Genomic DNA, 17,566 nt, shown 5'->3' on the forward strand with positions numbered 1-17,566 from the left:
GTTTGAGTAAAATTATACTTCAGTCACTGGAACTTTGAAGGAAGGGGCATCTCAAAGAAATATGATGATTCTGAGAAGAATTGACAGAGTGGATTCACCAGCTGGAAAATTCCAAGGTACCAGAGTCAGGGGTCAGTCACTTGGGGCAGAGACAAGGGCAAGTTTCTTTACACAGAAGTTTGTAAATGTTTGGGATTCTCAGAGGACTGAGAGTGCCCTGTTATTGAGTGTGGTTAGGGAGAGGTTCAAGGGTACAGGGAAAAGACGGGAAGTTGGGGCGCAGGGCAAGACGTGATCCTACAGGTCAGCTGATCTTGACGCTTTGTGTGGCTGACTCCCACCTCGTTTCCGATGTTGTGAAGTTCCTGTGCCCTGTTACTCTGCCGCTGTGTGCTGCAGGCTCACCAGAGAGGACTGAAACCAGATGGCTCGGTGCACCTGTCGGGTTACATCTCGCTGAGCTCAGCGTCAGACTACAGGGAGATGCTGCATCAAAGTTGGCCGATCTTCAACGGTAAGGTATTGGTATTGGTATTAGTATTGGTATTGGTTTATTATTGTCATTTGTACTGAGGTACAGTGAAAAACTTGTCTTGCATACCGATCGTACAGGTCAATTCATTATACAGTGCAGTTACAGTGGGTTAGTACAGAGTGCATTGAGGTAGTACAGGTTATAGTAAGGGTAATGAGTAGATCTGTAGAGAGCAGCTTGCAACGAGTCGCCACGCTCTGGCGCTATCTTGCTTTTTTCTTACTGATGCGGGCATGTGAGGGAGTGCGATGATGCAGGATTGGACCCAGGGTGACGGCTCCTCGCTCCTCATTGGTCAGGGTACGGGTGACACTGGCCGCGCTCCTTTGTTGCCTGTCTGCGTTCGCCCTGGTGCCGGCGCGTAGTGTCCGACAGAACGTTCCAGGCACCTCAGCTGAAGAGCATGAGGTGCAAAGTGGCCCTCCCTTCATCACTGGTGGAGCTGCCACCGCCCTGATATAAACCCTCCACTAGCTGGCAGGCACATAGAATCACTGCACAACTGAGTCCACTGACAGATTATCAACCCTCCCAACCTGGGCATACATCACTACTCCTCCATTGGTTCTATCCTGCAACTCCCCACCTAACAGTATCTTCATAACTGTTTTTCATCTTTTGAACAATTGTCTAATAAATATAATTTGCCAAGATCACACTTTTCTCGATATTTGCAGATTAGAAATTTTTTAAAAATCTACTATACCCTCTTTTCCGACACCTTACAAAATTGAAACTACGGAAAAATTTTAGGTCTTAATCCTTACCAGAAGGGCTTGATAGCAATAATTTATGATTTAATTATGAAACTACGTCTAGAATCATTAGATAGAATTAACAATGAATGGGAAAATGAACTCCAGACATCTATACCTATAGAGACTTGGAAGAAAATTCTTCATTTAGTTAGTACATCTTCAATGTGTGCCAGACACTCGTTGATACAGTTCAAGGTAGTCCACAGGACCCATCTGTCCAAAGATAAGTTAGCTCGTTTTTATAACCATATAAATCCTATATGCGACAGATGTAAATCGAATGTGGCTTCTTTGACACATATGTTTTGGTCCTGTCCTCTTCTGGAAAAATATTGGAAAGACATTTTTAACATTATTTCAAACGAATTGAAGATTGATTTACAACCTCACCCTATCACTGCAATTTTTGGATAACCAAGGATAGAGTCTGGCCATTTATCTGCTTCCGCTAACCGTATGATTGCCTTTGTTACATTAATGGCCAAACGATCCATTTTGCTTAAATGGAAGGATCCAATCCCCCCCTACTACTTTTCAATGGTTCTCTCAAACTATGTCATCCTTAAACTTGGAAAAAATTAGGAGTGGTACTGTTGATCCTTCGCTTAAATTTGAAGATATTTGGAGTCCATTTATTCAATATTTTCACATGATGTAGATCCCCTTTCAATAACTTTCCAACTTGGTGGAACGGAGTTGGCGACATAATATTGCTCTGTTTCTACTGAGAAATTTTAGCCCAGTTTTTTTTTTCTTATTTTTGTTGTTGTTTGTTTTTTTTTGAAATTTTTGTTTAGTTTATATTGTTTACAATTTTTCTTATTGATTTGGGTTTCTTTTAAATTTATATAAGAAACCTTTTTCTTTCCTTTCTTTTATATTATATTCATTTACTAAGAGATTGTTGGATCTACAGATTATTTTTATATTTTGTTGTTCTTTATGATTATCTATGCCATGATTGTTCTCCTGATCTCTTTGTATTACATGTAGAAACATTGATGTTATATATCAATCTGTATTAATTTGAAAACTAATAAAAAGATTGAAAAAGAAACAATATCTTCACCACCATTCACCACAAGGACAGTGACAGTGCACCACCACTTTCTCATGAATGACTAGATATGTGCCAATCGTATCAGTGACACACACCTCCCAAGAATGAATGAGTGTTGAAATATCTTGGAATTCTAAACCCAAGTTGTTGAGAATCTGCACGGGATCCCCAGATGGATCGCACTATTCATTTCCAGGAGTGGCCTGGTACAGGGAGTGCGGCCTGTGTGTGTGTTAGTATGTTGGACACCAACAAGGCACAGTCAGTCCGACTGTAGTGACTTCCACTGCCTGTAGTAACCGCAGCAGTGGAGAAGGTAGAGCAGTGGTTATGTTACTGGGCTGTAACACAAAGTCCTGAAGCAGTAATCCAGAGAAGAAGAGCACCAATCCCAACCCTGGATCCGAATTTGGAATAAGGACAAAATTGGGAAATAAGAGGCTGCTATTGGTGGAGGTGATGTCAGACTGTCATAAAAATCCAATTGATTCACTGGTGTTCATTACAGAGGAACCTAATCCCTAGCGGTCTGATCCCTAGATCCCAGTCCTACCCAGCTGCTTGACTCCTTACTAATGCGGGAATGTGAGGGTGTGAAAGGCGCCATATAAATGTGTCTTGCTTTACAGGTGTGGCAGACACTTACTTGGAGGAACAGCACATGAACTTCCCAACGAGTCACCACCTCTTCCTCTGGCACCCCTACAGACCCCACCTCCTTCTCTGTTTCCACACTAATGATGGCTGTCACACCTGGAGCATGCTCTTTGCTGATGGGATCCGGCATCGGAACACTGGTATGAACCCTCCGGCTGTTTCACATATCCTGGGGTCCTGTTCCTGAGGTGGCCATAGCTCAGAGCCCCTTACATTACACATTATATCATGTAACGATGATCCAGAGTTTCACACTGGCCACTAACCTAGATGGTAAGTACACACTTACCCTAACCAGATCAGCCAGTATCAACCTCCCAGTCCTGACACTAAATGGGTGATGATGCAATGCATGCACAGGGGTTGTGCGGTGCAACCCCACCCAAAAAGCTACCGAGAAAAAGTTTGACCTAACTTAGCTTGTTGTAGAACCTGCCAAAAAATTTGAATGTGCCTGATATCCTCCAACCTACTTGGCATTTCCTGTAGCTCTGATCTACATTTCACAGCTTTTACATGCTCTATTGTCCACTCTCTCTCTCTCATTGCTCCCATAAACATATCAACCAGTTATCAACAATTTATCACCGCTGCAACCCAGGGCTCACCCCTCACAGATATATTGCCTTTGCCCCACTCATCCCTCCCCCACCTTCTCCACAACTTTGAACTAACTTGCTTTTCCTTTCTTTTCTGGTTCTGACGAAGGGTTTCAAAACTGAAACACTGACTGTTTCTCTCTCCACAGATGCTGCCTGACCTGCTGAGTGTTTCCAGCATTTTGTTTCTCTGCAATTTTTAAAAATATTTTCAAAGGCTTTGAATATTTCTGATTCCGAAATCTTCAAAAACATCCAAAAACTATTAAGAAAGCAGCATTCTACATTAATCCCACTTCTTAAATTCTCCCCACATTCAATCCATCTTCCCCAGGTTCCAGCACTCACCTACACATTAGGAGCAATTTACAGCGGCCAATTATCCGACCAACCCTCAAATCTTCAGAATGTGGGAGGAAACCAGAGCATTCAGGGGAAACCCACACAGTTATAGGGAGAACGTGCAAACTCCCCACAGACAGCACCCGAGGTCAGGATTGAACCCGGTTCTCTGGTGTGTGAGGTAGGTGCTCTACCAGTGGCTCCACTGTGTTGCCCCGTCAGCTGTTTGCAAGGGTGCAGCTCCAGAGATATCAAGGTTGAAACCATCCAGGCAACGCAAGTTGATGATCTGCACCCCGTTCGCCACACACACCCTCTGCGGAGTGACTCTACTGCTGAGAAGAACACTTTAGTCAAGTTAAAACAGAGGGAACTTTATCTAACCCATGTTGTCCCTATCCTGGGAATGTTTGTTGGGACAGAATCGAGGGAGACGAACTCAGTGCTAAAGGGAGCTTTGAGCAACACTCGACAGTACGCAGTTCTGCAATGAGATGTCTATTGTCATGAAAATCGTGCACTAGTGTTGGTGTTTTCCTTGTAGTGCTGTTTGGCAGAGATTCCTTTGAGGTCCGTGCATTTCTGGAGGCTGTGCGAGTGTACCGAGAGCAGAAAGGACGTTACGGAATCTGTGACTTGTACTTGGGCTCAGAGACCGAGGTAATGTTTACTGACAGTCTAACGACACCACTCATACTTGCTCCTTGTGACAAGCATTCTTATTAAAAGGACAAACCTGCATTTGTAAAGTACCGTTCATAATATCTAGCCTTATAGGGAACAATGTTTGACATGTTGTTCCAATGATAAAGCAGAAAATACAACAGCTAATGTGTGCACAACAAGGTGCGGATCGGTGCTGGGCTCGTCGTTGTTTATCATCTATGTTAACGATTTAGATGATAAAGTGGTAAACTGGATCAGCAAATTTGCGGATGACACCAAGATTGGGGTGTAGTGGACAGCAAGGAAGACTTCCAAAGCTTGCTAAGCGATCTGGACCAGCTGGGAAAATGGGCTGAGAATTAGCAGATGGAATTTACTGCAGACAAGTGTGAGGTGATGCACTTTGGGAGAACAAACCAAGGTAAGACTTACACAGTGAATGTTAGGGCACTGAAGTGTGTGATAAAACAGAGGGACCTGGGAATACAGATCCATAGTTCCTTGAAAGTGGCATCACAGGTAGACAGGGTCGTAAAGAGAGCTTTTGGCACATTGGCCTTCATAAATCAGGGCATTGAGTACAGGAGTTGGGATGTTATGCTGAAGTTGTATAAGACGTTGGTGAGGCCAGACTTAGAGTATTGTGTGCAGTTCTGGTCACCTACCTACAGGAAAGATATCAATAAGCTTGAAAGAGTGCAGAGAAAATTTACACGGATGTTGCCAGGACCTGAGTTATAGGGAAAGGTTGAGTAGGTTAGGAGTTTATTCCCTGGAGCACAGGAGAATGAGGGGAGATCTTATAGAGGTATACAAAATCATGAGGGCTATAGACAGGGTGAATGCATGCAGGCTTTATCCCCACAGGTTGGGTGAGACTAGAACTAGAGGTCACAGGTTTAGGGTGAAAGGTGAAATATTTAAAGGGAAACCGAGGAGGAACTTTTTCACTCAGAGGGTGGTGCGAGTGTGGATCGAGCTGCCAGCGGAAGTTGTGGATGCAGGTTCAATTGTAACATTTAAGAGAAGTTGGATAGGTGCATGGATGGGAAAGGTATGGAGGGCTATGGTCCAGGTGCAGGTAGATGGGACTAGGCAGAAAACCAGGCCGGCATGGACTAGGTTGGCCAAAGGTCCTGTTTCTGTGCTGTAGTGCTCTATGACTCTAAGGTCTCACAGATCTCAGTGTGATTAATATGTTAAACTGTGGCTGTCTGCCTATTCAATGGAGGGTTATTCTATCTGAACAAGTGTGTATTCTCCCTCCTACTTGGAATCATATCAGTTCCTTGGTCATCACTAGGACCGAATCTCCAGCCCTGATCACATCGTTGTCTACAGGTCTTGCTGTGTGCAGAATTGGCTGCCGTGTTTCCCAATCACAAACACAAGAGACTGCAGATGCTGGAATTTGGAGCAACACGTAAGACGCTGGAGGAACTCAACAGGTCAGACAGCATCTGTGGAGGGAAACATACAGTCAATGTTTGGGGTTGAGATGTCCAGATGAAGGTTGTTCAACCCGAAATGTCGACTGTCCATTTCTCTCCATAGATGTTACCTGAGCTGCTGAGTTCCTCCAGCGTTTTGTATGTTAGTCCCACAGAAGGCAATTGTTTACCAGGGCTTGCTGTATCAGGCAGTGTGTTAACGTGGTGTATGCTATGTTACAGAAATCAACAATATCCACACAAACATAGAAAGCCTACAGCACAATACAGGCCCTTCGGCCCGCAAAGTTGTGCCGAACATGTCCCTACCTTAGAAATTACTAGGCTTACCCATAGCCCTCTATTTTTCTAAGCTCCATGTACCTATCCAAAAGTCTCTTAAAAGACCCTATCGTATCCGCCTCCACCACCGTTTCCGGCAGCCCATTCCACACACTCACCACTCTCTGAGTAAAAAAACTTACCCTGACATCTCCTCTGTACCTACTCCCCAGCACCTTAAACTGTGTCCTCTTGTGACAACCATTTCAGCCCTGGGAAAAAGCCTCTAACATATGAATTAGGAGCTGAAGTAGATCACTGGGCTTCTCAAGCCATTTAATAAGTTCATGGCTGATTTGATTGTAGGCTGAATTCTGCATTTCCCTGACTACACACAGTAACCTTTCACCCTCCTCTCTGGCTCTGCCTTAAAAATGTTCATGGGCTCTGCTTCCACTGCCCTTTGAGGAGAAAAGTTCCAAAGTATCCAAACTTTTGAGAGAAAAGATTTCACATCATTTTGTATCTTGGGTCAATAGTGACACTTTGTTCTGGGCTTGCCACGTCCACCCTGTCAAGACTCCTCATGATTGGATGTGTTTTAATCAAATCACCCCTCACCCTTCTAACCTCCTGTGATGTAAGCCCAGCCTATCCAGCCTTTCTCAGACAATCCACCCATCGCAGAAATGGACATACAGATCCATTTAACAGACAGATTTGGCAAGTTCTCTGTCTCTGAGACATTTTAGACATTGTTAATGGCCCTGGGTAATGGATTGCATGATTCCTGGGATACCTTAGCGATAGGAATGTCTGTTGGCTCAGGATTAGCGTTCCCACCACTGTTGAGAGGATGGACACAGGAAGAGACCATTCAGTCCCTCGAGTTTGTTTAGCCCTTCCGCTTGATCCTGGAGATGTGTATCTGATCACCATCAACCCAGTTTGATTCTGTGACCCTCAGTACCGTAACCCAAAAATCCAAAGGACTCAGTAATGTATCTGAAGGGTTGAACTCTGGCACTCCTGCAGGCAGCCCAAGTAAGAGGAGGTCAGGAAAGTCAATGTCCACAAGGGTCCTGACAGGAAGACCCCTGGTACAGGGTGGACCTGCCTCCTTACCCATGGTCGACCGCTGATGAGGAGCTCCTCTAACCATACAAACCATGGGAAGGCAATGTGAAGCACTTCAGCAGGCCACTCCTCCAGCGAGACACAAGGAGCAGAACACAATGGACGGACACATTCCAGAAAACCTCGTTACGTTGCATTCAGCATTTCAAACCAAGGAAGCAATGGGGTGACCTGACCCGGATGAGTTCTCAGTTCGTTTGGAAATAAACTGATATTTGATCTCTTCCCAGATCCTGAGTAACCTGGTGATGGAAGATCTGTGCCCGGTCTTGGAGTCTCAGCTCATTCCTCATATCAGAGGGGCAGAAAGCAAACGGAAACAGACCTGGCTGAAAGTGAGTCCCGTCTGGGGAACAGCTTCAGGGCAAACACCTCACGGGCTTCAGTTCTCATTCCCCTGCCTCTCCCCATCTGTTTCTTTGTACTATGCCTCCCTGTGTGTCCCTGAACCATTGTGCATGTGTTTTTCTCTCTTTTCCTCTTCCTCGGGCACCTTCCTTGCATTCTCTATAACCTTGCTCCTCTTCCCTCTGTGGCCCTGTTGTTTAATGTCCCTATCTTCCTCTTATCCCCGACACCACCTCTCAACCCCATTCTCATTCTGTATATCCCTCTGTCCTTCCACCTTCCTGTGCCTCTCTCTCCATGCTCCCAGACCGATCCCACATTTCCTCCCTGTAGATCTCTATTGATCTGACCCCATGGATCCATTCTTGCTCTGTCCTTGTGTGGGACCTCTGCTCTCTCCTGCTCACAGTGCACTCGTCTTGCTTTCTCTGATAATCTCCCTGGTCATCCTCTTCCTTCTCTCTGTGTTCCTCTCACTTGACCTCCGTGCATCACTGACTCTGCCCTGGTTCCCTTCTCCCTTGTCTCTCCTGCTGGCTGTGCCTCTTTCTTGCTCTGTATGTCCCTCTGTTCCTATTCCTATGGGCTCCGTCTGCCACTTTCCTCTCTCTATCGGTGCATCATTCTTGTTCTGTGTTCTCTCTCTCTGCTCCCGTGATCCGTTCTCTGTTCCTTGCCTCCCCTTTCTCAGTTGCTGTTGTTACTCCCTGCATCTTTCTGTCTTTGTGGAAAGGTTCATTGTGAAATCGGCTGGATGTGTTGTTAATGCTTCAGCATCAAATCTCAACTTCTATTCCACACTATTCCTCAATACTTCCTGTCACGTGATTTGCAACATCTTGTGTAGTTATTAAATTTTGCCATATGTTATTTATATTTTCACAAAGGCCCAGACCTCTTGCATTCCTTGAAGTATGTGCAATTTCCTTTACCTCTCTCCCCTGGTTTTGAGGGATCTGATTTCAGATTTCTCCTTGCTTTGTGCCTTACGGAGTAGTTCCATTTATCTCACTGTTCTGTCCTTTGTCTGCTTGGATATGGCATTGCAGCGACGGAGGGGAGTTGATGCTTGGACGTGAGTTTGTCAGATCAAACAAAATTACTTCAATGGATCTACTTTTCAAATAGGAATTTTGCTCTAGGTTTGGAATGGAAACATTTATTGTCTCCACTCGTCTAACAGTTTGGATAAAGTGAATAAAAATATAAGTCTCCTCACACAGTTATTGCCAGGGATGCTGATGCTGGAATGTGGAGCAACAAACAATCTGCTGGAGGATCTCAGCAGGTCAAGCAACATCTGTGGGGGGTGGAAGGGATGTCCAATGTTTTGGATCAAAATATCAACAATTCCTTTTCCTCCACAGTTGCTGCTTAACCTGTTGAGTCACTCCAACTGTTTCTTTATTGCTCCAGATTCCAGTCCCCTGTTTTCTTTGGGATACTGTCATGTGATCCTTTGTTGAAGCTTGGTTCAGCTGCTCATCAAAGAGAAAGTATCTTTAACAGCACAGCCCTCATGATCAAACTATGAGCGTTGACCTACATCTCACCATTACTAGGTGACTGGCCCATGGCCAAGCAAGAGCTAAGCAGGTGCGGGGAACTTACTCAATGGTTGACCTATTGGTTTGCTCTAGGCTGAAGCTTTGATGTAAACAAACCACAAACAGCTTTGCTAATCTCACCTCTGCTAACAGATAGAAAGAGGGCCTGATAGAAAGGTTGGTACAAGAGTCTGTAGTTCTACCTACCGGTAAAGATTGAACACTTGCTTTAGGCTGAAGTTTTTTTTAAGCTCAGACAGGGACTCATGTGGAGCATATGCACCAGCACAAAGCAGTTGGGCCAAATGGTCTGTGCTGGAAACTCAAAGTGATGTTAAGGGTATCCTAGTGGGATCTGGTGCCTGTGTTCTGCAGTTGTTGGGCGAGATGTATGCAGTGGTGGAAACTCAGGTCTCAGCGGAGTTCCGGGCTCTGCTGGGAGAGAATGAAGAGCAAAGGCAGCGATTGGAGAGGACAATCCGTCCCGACTTCAACCAAATCCTTGCCGCCAAGAAGCAGCTCATGGAGAAGATCCAAGGTAGGCGCCGTGTTGAGTCATTGCGTGAGAGTGGATGGAGGGTGCAGATCGAACGTACACTGACCTCTGACCCCACCCAGGTCACTGACCTCCAGTCTGACCCCACCCAGGTCACTGTCCTCTGACCCGACCCAGGTCACTGACCTTAGGTCCGATCCCCCCACATGTTACGGACCTCTGATTCCACCCCAGGTCACTGACTCGGGTCAGACCCCACCAAGGTCTCTGACCTCTGAGCCCCACCCAGGCCACTGAACTCTGACCCCACCCAGGTCACTGACCTCAGGTCTGACCCCACCCAGGTCAATGACGTCAGTCTGACCCCACTTGCAGGAATGTAAATGAAGATGCCCTCCATTTAGATCTTGACTGGACTGTACATTTCCTCAACATTGATCCGTATCCTTGAACAACCTACCCAACAAATTCCATCAGTCTTGGCCCTGGGAGTTCCAGCTGATCTAAGGGCTTTTGTGGCAGAGAGTTCCAGATCTCCGTTGTGCCCATGGCGATGTGTGTCCCAGCACAGAAGCGGGCAAAAAGCCCAGCTGGATATGGAAAATCAGTTAACCCCAACTAAGGCAGGAAGCCTCAGGATAATACAGGAATAAACATTGGAGGGGTCGGTGGTGGTGGGAAGCTCATCAGGTCTTGCCCACTGGTTGGACTGTGTTGTAGAATGCGTGACCCTGATGGGGTGCAGTGAGTCTTGGGGAGGTGGTCTGACAGGGAGGTCCATTTGTACAGTGAGTCTATCTGTACCTTGTGTCCTAGGATTGGGGGAGAGATGGTGTCTGTGTATAGAGTTTCTTTGGGAATCAAGGGGTGCATTCAAGGAATGGCCCTTGTGTACAGGGAGCATAGTGTGCCTGGGAAATAAGAGTCACGTACAGTGTGGCCCTCAGGGACAATATCCCTGGAGAGGAAAGGTACATTCAGTGCTTGTGGGAATGGTCTCTGTGTCCAGGGTTTCTGTAGGAATGAGACCGGGTAGGAAAGGGATGAGTTGTGACTGAGATACAACCAGGAATGGGATGGGTCTAGGATTTGGGTGATGCTGAGAGAGGGGCAGAGCTGGGAATGGCGCTGTTCCAGGAGTGTCTGGGGTCGATGCAGGAGTGGGAGGGTGGTGGCTGGGACTGAGCAGCAGACCGGGCTTGGTGACAAGTGTTTCCTCCACAGCTTCGCTGGGGGAGCGGGTGCGCTGCTTTTGCCGAGAGCAGGTTCGGCCCCAGCTTGGGCCAGTGCAGGACGCGGTGGCGGGTTCCATGGGCGCCGTCCTTGGCGAGACCCGAAGGCTCTTCTCAGAGGAAGTCAGTGAGGTGATCAACAAGGTAAAGAGTGGAGGAGACACCTCGTCACTGGCCCAGGTACAGATCCTTTTCTCGTAGCCTTCGGTTAGCAGAGCAGTCGGGATGTTCCTGTGGATCTGGGAAACGGACGTGGGATTATTGAAATAGAGCCAAGGGTTTCTGAGCTGCGTGTTACTAGGTCACTGGGTCACAGGTCACTGGGTAACTGGTGATCATTGGGGGCATTGCCTACTGGGTCCAGTTACAGGAACGGGGTAACTGGAGCCTGTTTCACTGGTTGTGATGTTACTGGGCACTCGTCCTGGGTAGTCAATTCACTGAGCTGTAGTTCCATATATCCTTATGACAGTAAGGGCCATTTGGCCCATTGATTCTATGCTGGCTCATGGAGCAAACCCACTCCATGGTTTCTCCTGTAAGCTATTCTCCCCCCAAGCTCCCCTTCCCCCCCCCCCCCCCCCAGTTCCCATCAGCTCCCTCTTACCTACACACCAGGGGCAACTTGGAGAGACCAGTTCACCAACCAACAGGGTCACACATCGCTGAGTCTGGTCACTGACCACTGACCCCTGGTCACAAGAGGATTCACCGTCGGCAGGTTTCCAGCTCCTGGTCACACCTGTAACCTGTTAAAACCCCAAGTGGTGAAAGTGAAAACGGTTTATATCTATCAGGGGACTGTACACACCCATTGGCACAAGGCTAAGTTTAAGATGAAGTGGCCCAAGTCCCAAGCCATGCCTTTTGTTCCTTCTGTACGATTGGTCTGGTCAGTCTTGATATATGATATGCTGTGACACTTTACTCTGTATTCTGTTAGTGTTTTTACCCTGTACTACCTCAATGCACTGTGTACTGAATTGATCTGTACCAATGGTACGTAAGTCAAGTTCTTCACTGTACAAGTGACAATGATAAACCAGTATCAATGATGTCCAAATGCAGATCAGGTAGGACTGAGACACACCTTCATGTAGAACCAGAGTTCTTTAACATTATAAGGCAATAACATTGTAAGCAGCACAGAGATATCTGTGATATCACACAGAAACTCCCAGAGATATCCCCAACATGACTTAGCAAACACATTAACTGTCCATGATGCCAATCTATACTAATCCCATCTGCCCGCACATGGTCCGTATCTGTCTCCTGCCTGTTCATGCACCTGTCTAAACGCCTCTTAAACGTTGCTATTGTATCTGCTTCCACCCCCTCCCCTGGCAGCGTGTTCCAGGCACCCACCACTCTCTGTGAAAAACATGCCTGGCAAATCTCTGTAAAACCTCCCCCGGCTCACCTTAAACCTATGCCCTCTAGTATTTGGGAAGAAACTCTCTACCTATCCTATCTATGCCTTTCATGACTTTCTATCAGGTCGCCCCTCAGGCCAACACGCCAGAGAAAATGATCCAATTTCTCCTTATTGTTACACGTTTCAATCCAGGCACCGTCCTGGTGAACCTCTGCACCCTCTCCAGAGCCTTCACGTCCTTCCTATAGAGTTGTAACCAGAACTGCACATAATGTGCCCAAACCAAAGGATTATATAGCTGCAACATGCCTTCCTAACTTTTATACTCAGTGCCTTATTTACCACCCTATCCACCTGTGTTGCTACTTTTAGGGAGCTATGGACGTGCACCCCAAGATCCCTCTGTACATCAATGCTCCTTAGGGTCCTGCCATTTACTAAATATTTTTCTCTTGCATTTGACCTTCCAAAATGCAACATCTCACACTCCATCTGCCATTTCTTCTCCCAGTCCCTAGTCGTAGAGTGATAGAGCACAGAAACAGACCCTTCGGCCCAACTGGTCCATGCCAACTAAGATTTCCACCTAAGCTCGTCCCATTTGCCTGCACTTGCCCCATATCCCTTTAAAACTTTCCTATCCACGTATCTATCCAAGTGCCTTTTAAATGTTGTTAATGTACCTGCCTCGGCCACTTCCTCTGGCAGCTCATTCCATATATGGACTACCCTCTGTGTCAAAACGTTGCCCCTTAGGTTCCTCTTAAGTCTCTCCCCTCTCACCCTAAACCTATGTCCTCTAGTTCTTGATTCCCCAACCCTGGGAAAAAGACTGCGTTGATTCACCCTATCTGTGCCCCTCATGATTTTATGTAGCTCGATAATATCACCCCTCATTCTCCTATGCTCCAACCTAAAGTCCCAACCTGGTCAACCTCTCTCCATAACTCCCGGTGTCGTCCCGAAATCAATTTCCCTATCCGTCCGCTGTAAATAACACAGTGCCACGAGGTCGATTCGAACAAATACCTTTATTAGCAGTGCACCGCTAGGAGAATTCTCTTCAGCACTCACTAAGAGTCGCTCCCGAGTTCTCCCAGTACAAAGGGGTAGACAGAGATTTATACAGGTATTGTCACGCATACTTTAATGAGTCAGGTGCCGGAGTTCTTGGTTGAGCAGGAAGCGGACAAAGGGCTACTGCAGATGGACGAAGAGCAGCCTCACACCACAGGTTCAGCTAATCATTTTGCAATCGGGTGAGACAAAGGCAGGTATCACCTTCATTGTTTGAGACAGCCTTCCCATTTCCCGTTAAGATTGACCATCATCTCCATAGTCAAGCATAATGGGAATCCCATTAAGTTCCAGACACAGCAATTACCATACAGCACCCAGCCCAGGAAAGCAGTGGTGTGGCTGTTCTGGCCTGAAGGACACTTTTTAAATCAGTATTTCAAGCAGCCATAATTCTCATCCGTTTTAAGACATCAATACAGTTCTAGTTTATTAATCCTACACCTCCTCACCGGCAACATCCTCATAAGTCTTCCCTGCACTCTTTCCAGCTTAATGGCATCTTTCCTGTAGCAGGGTGGCCGAAACTGAACACAATATTCCAAATGCGGCCTCACCAACACATTGTACAACCGCAACATAACATCCCAGCTTCTATACTCAATGCTCTGACTGATGAAGGCCAGAGTGTGCCAAAGACCTTCTTTACCACCCTGTCTACCTGCAATGCCACTTTCACAGAACCCTGTATTTGTACTCCAGGTTCCCTCTGTTCTAAACACACCCTGGGGTCCCACCATTCACTGTGAAAGTCCTACCTTATTTGCCTTCCCAAAATGCAACATCTCACATTTATCCAAATTAAACTCCATTTGCCATTCCTCAGCCCACTTACCCAGCTGATCAGGATCCCTCTGTAAATCCTGAGAACCATTTTCACTGTCAACAACACCACATATTTTAGTGTTATCTGCAAACTTACTAACCCTGCCTTGTACTTTCTCATCCAAATCATCGATAGAGATAACGAACAGCAATGGGTCTGGCACGAACCCCTGGGGAGCACCACTAGTCAACTGGCCTCCAGTCCAAAGAACAAACTTTCACCATCACCGTCTGCATCCTACCATCAAGCCAATGAGTAGCCAATGATCTAGCTCTCCCTGGATGCCACGTGATCTAACTTTCCATATCCATGTCCTTGTGTTTCAGCTGATTGTGAAGATATGTGTGTTTCTAATCTCTCTGTGCTGAAGGTATGTTTGGTCAAGTTCAGTCCAACTCTCGCTGAACCTTCTCACCTCTGTCTCCCACAGGTATGCAGCCAGCTCCAGGTTTTGCCACATCACTCGGTGCAGATGCATCACTGCTACAAGAAGACAGAAGAGCTTGAACGATACCTGAGCAAAGTGGGGCCTCAGTTCACTTTCTGTGGCAGTCGTTTTCTGATCCAGCGAGCTCAAAACATTGTCCAACAGGTGCCTCCTTTCCACCAGGCTTGGAAAACACACACACACGCACAGGAGGCCCACACACTGAGCACACGTGCACGCGCGCATGCGCGCGCACACACACACACACACACACACACACACACAAACACGCACATACACACGCGTGCGCACAAACATGCACACAGACACACACACTCACACACACACACAGACACACGCACACATACACACATACAGTGCTCACACACACAAACACATAGTGGTGGGAAGATTCCAGCATGCACAAAGACACAAATGCAATCTCTCAGATACATACAGACATGCAGAACACAAACACATACACACCCTTCCTCTGGACGGAAGGACAGAGGGAAAAGGTGGGGGGATGGGGTGGAGCAAGAGCTGGCGGGTGATGGATGGATCCAGGTGAGGAAGGGGGACAGGCAGATGGAGGAGGGGAGGGTGGGAACAGCGACAGAGGCCGGGAGGTGAATCAGTGGAGGCAACAAAGGGCCACAGAGGATGGAACATGAAGGGACTCGATCCAAAACGTCGACTGTCCGTGTCCCCCTACAGACGCTGCCTGACCCGCTGAGTTCCTCCAGCTTCTTGTGTGTTGCTCCAGATTCCAGCAGCTTCAGTCTCTTGTGTCTCCATTTTTCTCCTCCAATGCCTGTATTGCTGGTTGTGTTGTGATTCTGATGTGAATGCTGATTGTCCACCAAATATTCAATTTCTTTCAACATTGCCTCCTCTCTTGCTCTGCCCACAGCTGATGGAAGATGCGGTTTACACCTTTCAACACATGGTCGCTTCTATGCAGCCATCCATTGGTCACCCTGCCGAAACCAGCCAGCTCCTGGATAATACCAGGGTGCTAGTACTGAAGGTACATCTGAGCGAGAGAGAGAGAGACACAGACAGACAGACAGACAGATAGAGAGGGTGAGGGGGAGAGAGAGAGAGAGGGGGGGGGAGAGGGAGAGAGAGAGAAAGAGAGGGAGGGAGAGGGAGAGAGAGGGAGGGAGAGGGAGGGAAAGGGAGAGAGAGAGAGAACAATGAGAATTTGGGACATTTAACAAACTGCGTGTGTGGCATGTAAGAGCAAGAGGTGTAACAAACACTAAGCATGGAGTGTGTAACACACAGTGTGAGGATAAGGGGTGTGTTGTGATGTGAGAGTGCGAGGTGTGTCACAACAGTATGAGCAAAGGAGACAGTGGTGAGAATGAGAGGCATGTGGTACACAACGTGAGTGAGTGGTTTGTACCAGTGTGAGAGGGAGGGATGAATTGCAGTCTGAGCATGAGGTATGTGCAGTAGAGTGTAACAGTGTGAGTGTGAGAACCAGGCAGGTAACACTCAGCAAGCCTTGCAGTCCCATGTAACCATCGTCCTTCACTGGCTGAGACAGTATAACCTGGGGTGAGAGTGTGGTAATCCTGTTCCTGAGGATCGGCTCTCACTGTGATTGTGACTGGCTTGTTGCTCCTTTCACTGTAGAAGTTTGGCTCGGACAGCAATGCGGCTGGGCGCCAGTTTGTTCAGGACGCCCTCCTGGAACTTTTCCTCCCGTTTGTCCTGAAGACCTTGGAACCTGTCTGCAAACCAGTGAGTAACAGTTCCACATGCCCGGAGCAAGGTGAAGGTCATTCACGCTGCACCTCTGTGCTGTCTGCTGTCCCAAGTAATCCAACAAAGGGGGAGGGAAAGCTCCGGAACAACCCGATGTTCTGCAGTAAAAAACACATTTTTGTCTTCTGTTTAAAGTGGCAGCTTCAGCTTCGTTGGGGCATTGTTTCTCTGATTCAGAATATTCAGGGTCCAGCTTCCAGTCTGACGACAAACACATACACAAAACACACACACACACACACACACACACACACACACACACACACACACACACACATGCACACATACATGCATGAACACACACTCACATATGCACACACACACACACATGCACACACACACACATGCATGCACACACACTCACACATGCACACACACACACACGCACAACAGGAATGCACACATGCATGCACACACACATACAGACACACACACACGTGCACACACACAAAACACACACACAAAATACACATGCACACCCACAAAACACACACGCACACACACATGCACACACACACGTGCACACATACATACATGCACACACACATGCACGCACACATAACACACACACACAAAACACACACACATGCACACACACACGTATGCGCACGCGTGTGCGCGCGCGCACACACACACACACACACACCCCTGCACACATGTGCAGGGACAGGAGCAGATGTTGGAATGGAATCCTTTCTGTAGAACTGTAGCCCTCCAGCTGCTGCATTGGTATTGTGTTTCAAATTGTTAAAAAGCATGCAAACATTGCAGGAAAGGCAGTAACTCTTTAATGCTTTTCCAATCTCACAGAACAGCTAGGGATTTAAAACCATTTGCCAAACCAGAGGTGTAACTGCTCTGTAAGTGACCTCAGTAGCTGCCTTTTTATGAAGACCACATGAGATCAGACGGCCGTGCTGAGCAACATATGGATTTATTTTAGCAGCAGGGTAATATATTGTACATTAAATGGTCTGGTGCTCCTGCATTTGT

General features: G+C 47.0%; 1 protein-coding gene across 2 annotated transcripts in view; it reads left to right on the forward strand.

Annotated features, from left to right (window-relative positions):
• The window catches only part of LOC127585031 (protein Niban 1-like), a 55,223-nt gene that overhangs the window by 30,221 nt on the left and 7,436 nt on the right, over positions 1-17,566 (forward strand). The window contains exons 4-12 of one of the 2 annotated variants that reach the window (XM_052042155.1): positions 400-514; positions 2,983-3,150; positions 4,496-4,611; positions 7,697-7,801; positions 9,737-9,899; positions 11,082-11,269; positions 14,801-14,962; positions 15,711-15,827; positions 16,442-16,549. In XM_052042155.1, the coding sequence (XP_051898115.1) occupies positions 400-514; positions 2,983-3,150; positions 4,496-4,611; positions 7,697-7,801; positions 9,737-9,899; positions 11,082-11,269; positions 14,801-14,962; positions 15,711-15,827; positions 16,442-16,549 (1,242 nt within the window). The remainder of the gene's footprint in view (positions 1-399; positions 515-2,982; positions 3,151-4,495; positions 4,612-7,696; positions 7,802-9,736; positions 9,900-11,081; positions 11,270-14,800; positions 14,963-15,710; positions 15,828-16,441; positions 16,550-17,566) is intronic. The other variant, XM_052042156.1, reaches the window with a different exon arrangement.

Source organism: Pristis pectinata, chromosome 31, assembly GCF_009764475.1.
Source record: "Pristis pectinata isolate sPriPec2 chromosome 31, sPriPec2.1.pri, whole genome shotgun sequence".
In the NCBI taxonomy this organism is placed as follows: Eukaryota; Metazoa; Chordata; class Chondrichthyes; order Rhinopristiformes; family Pristidae; genus Pristis; species Pristis pectinata.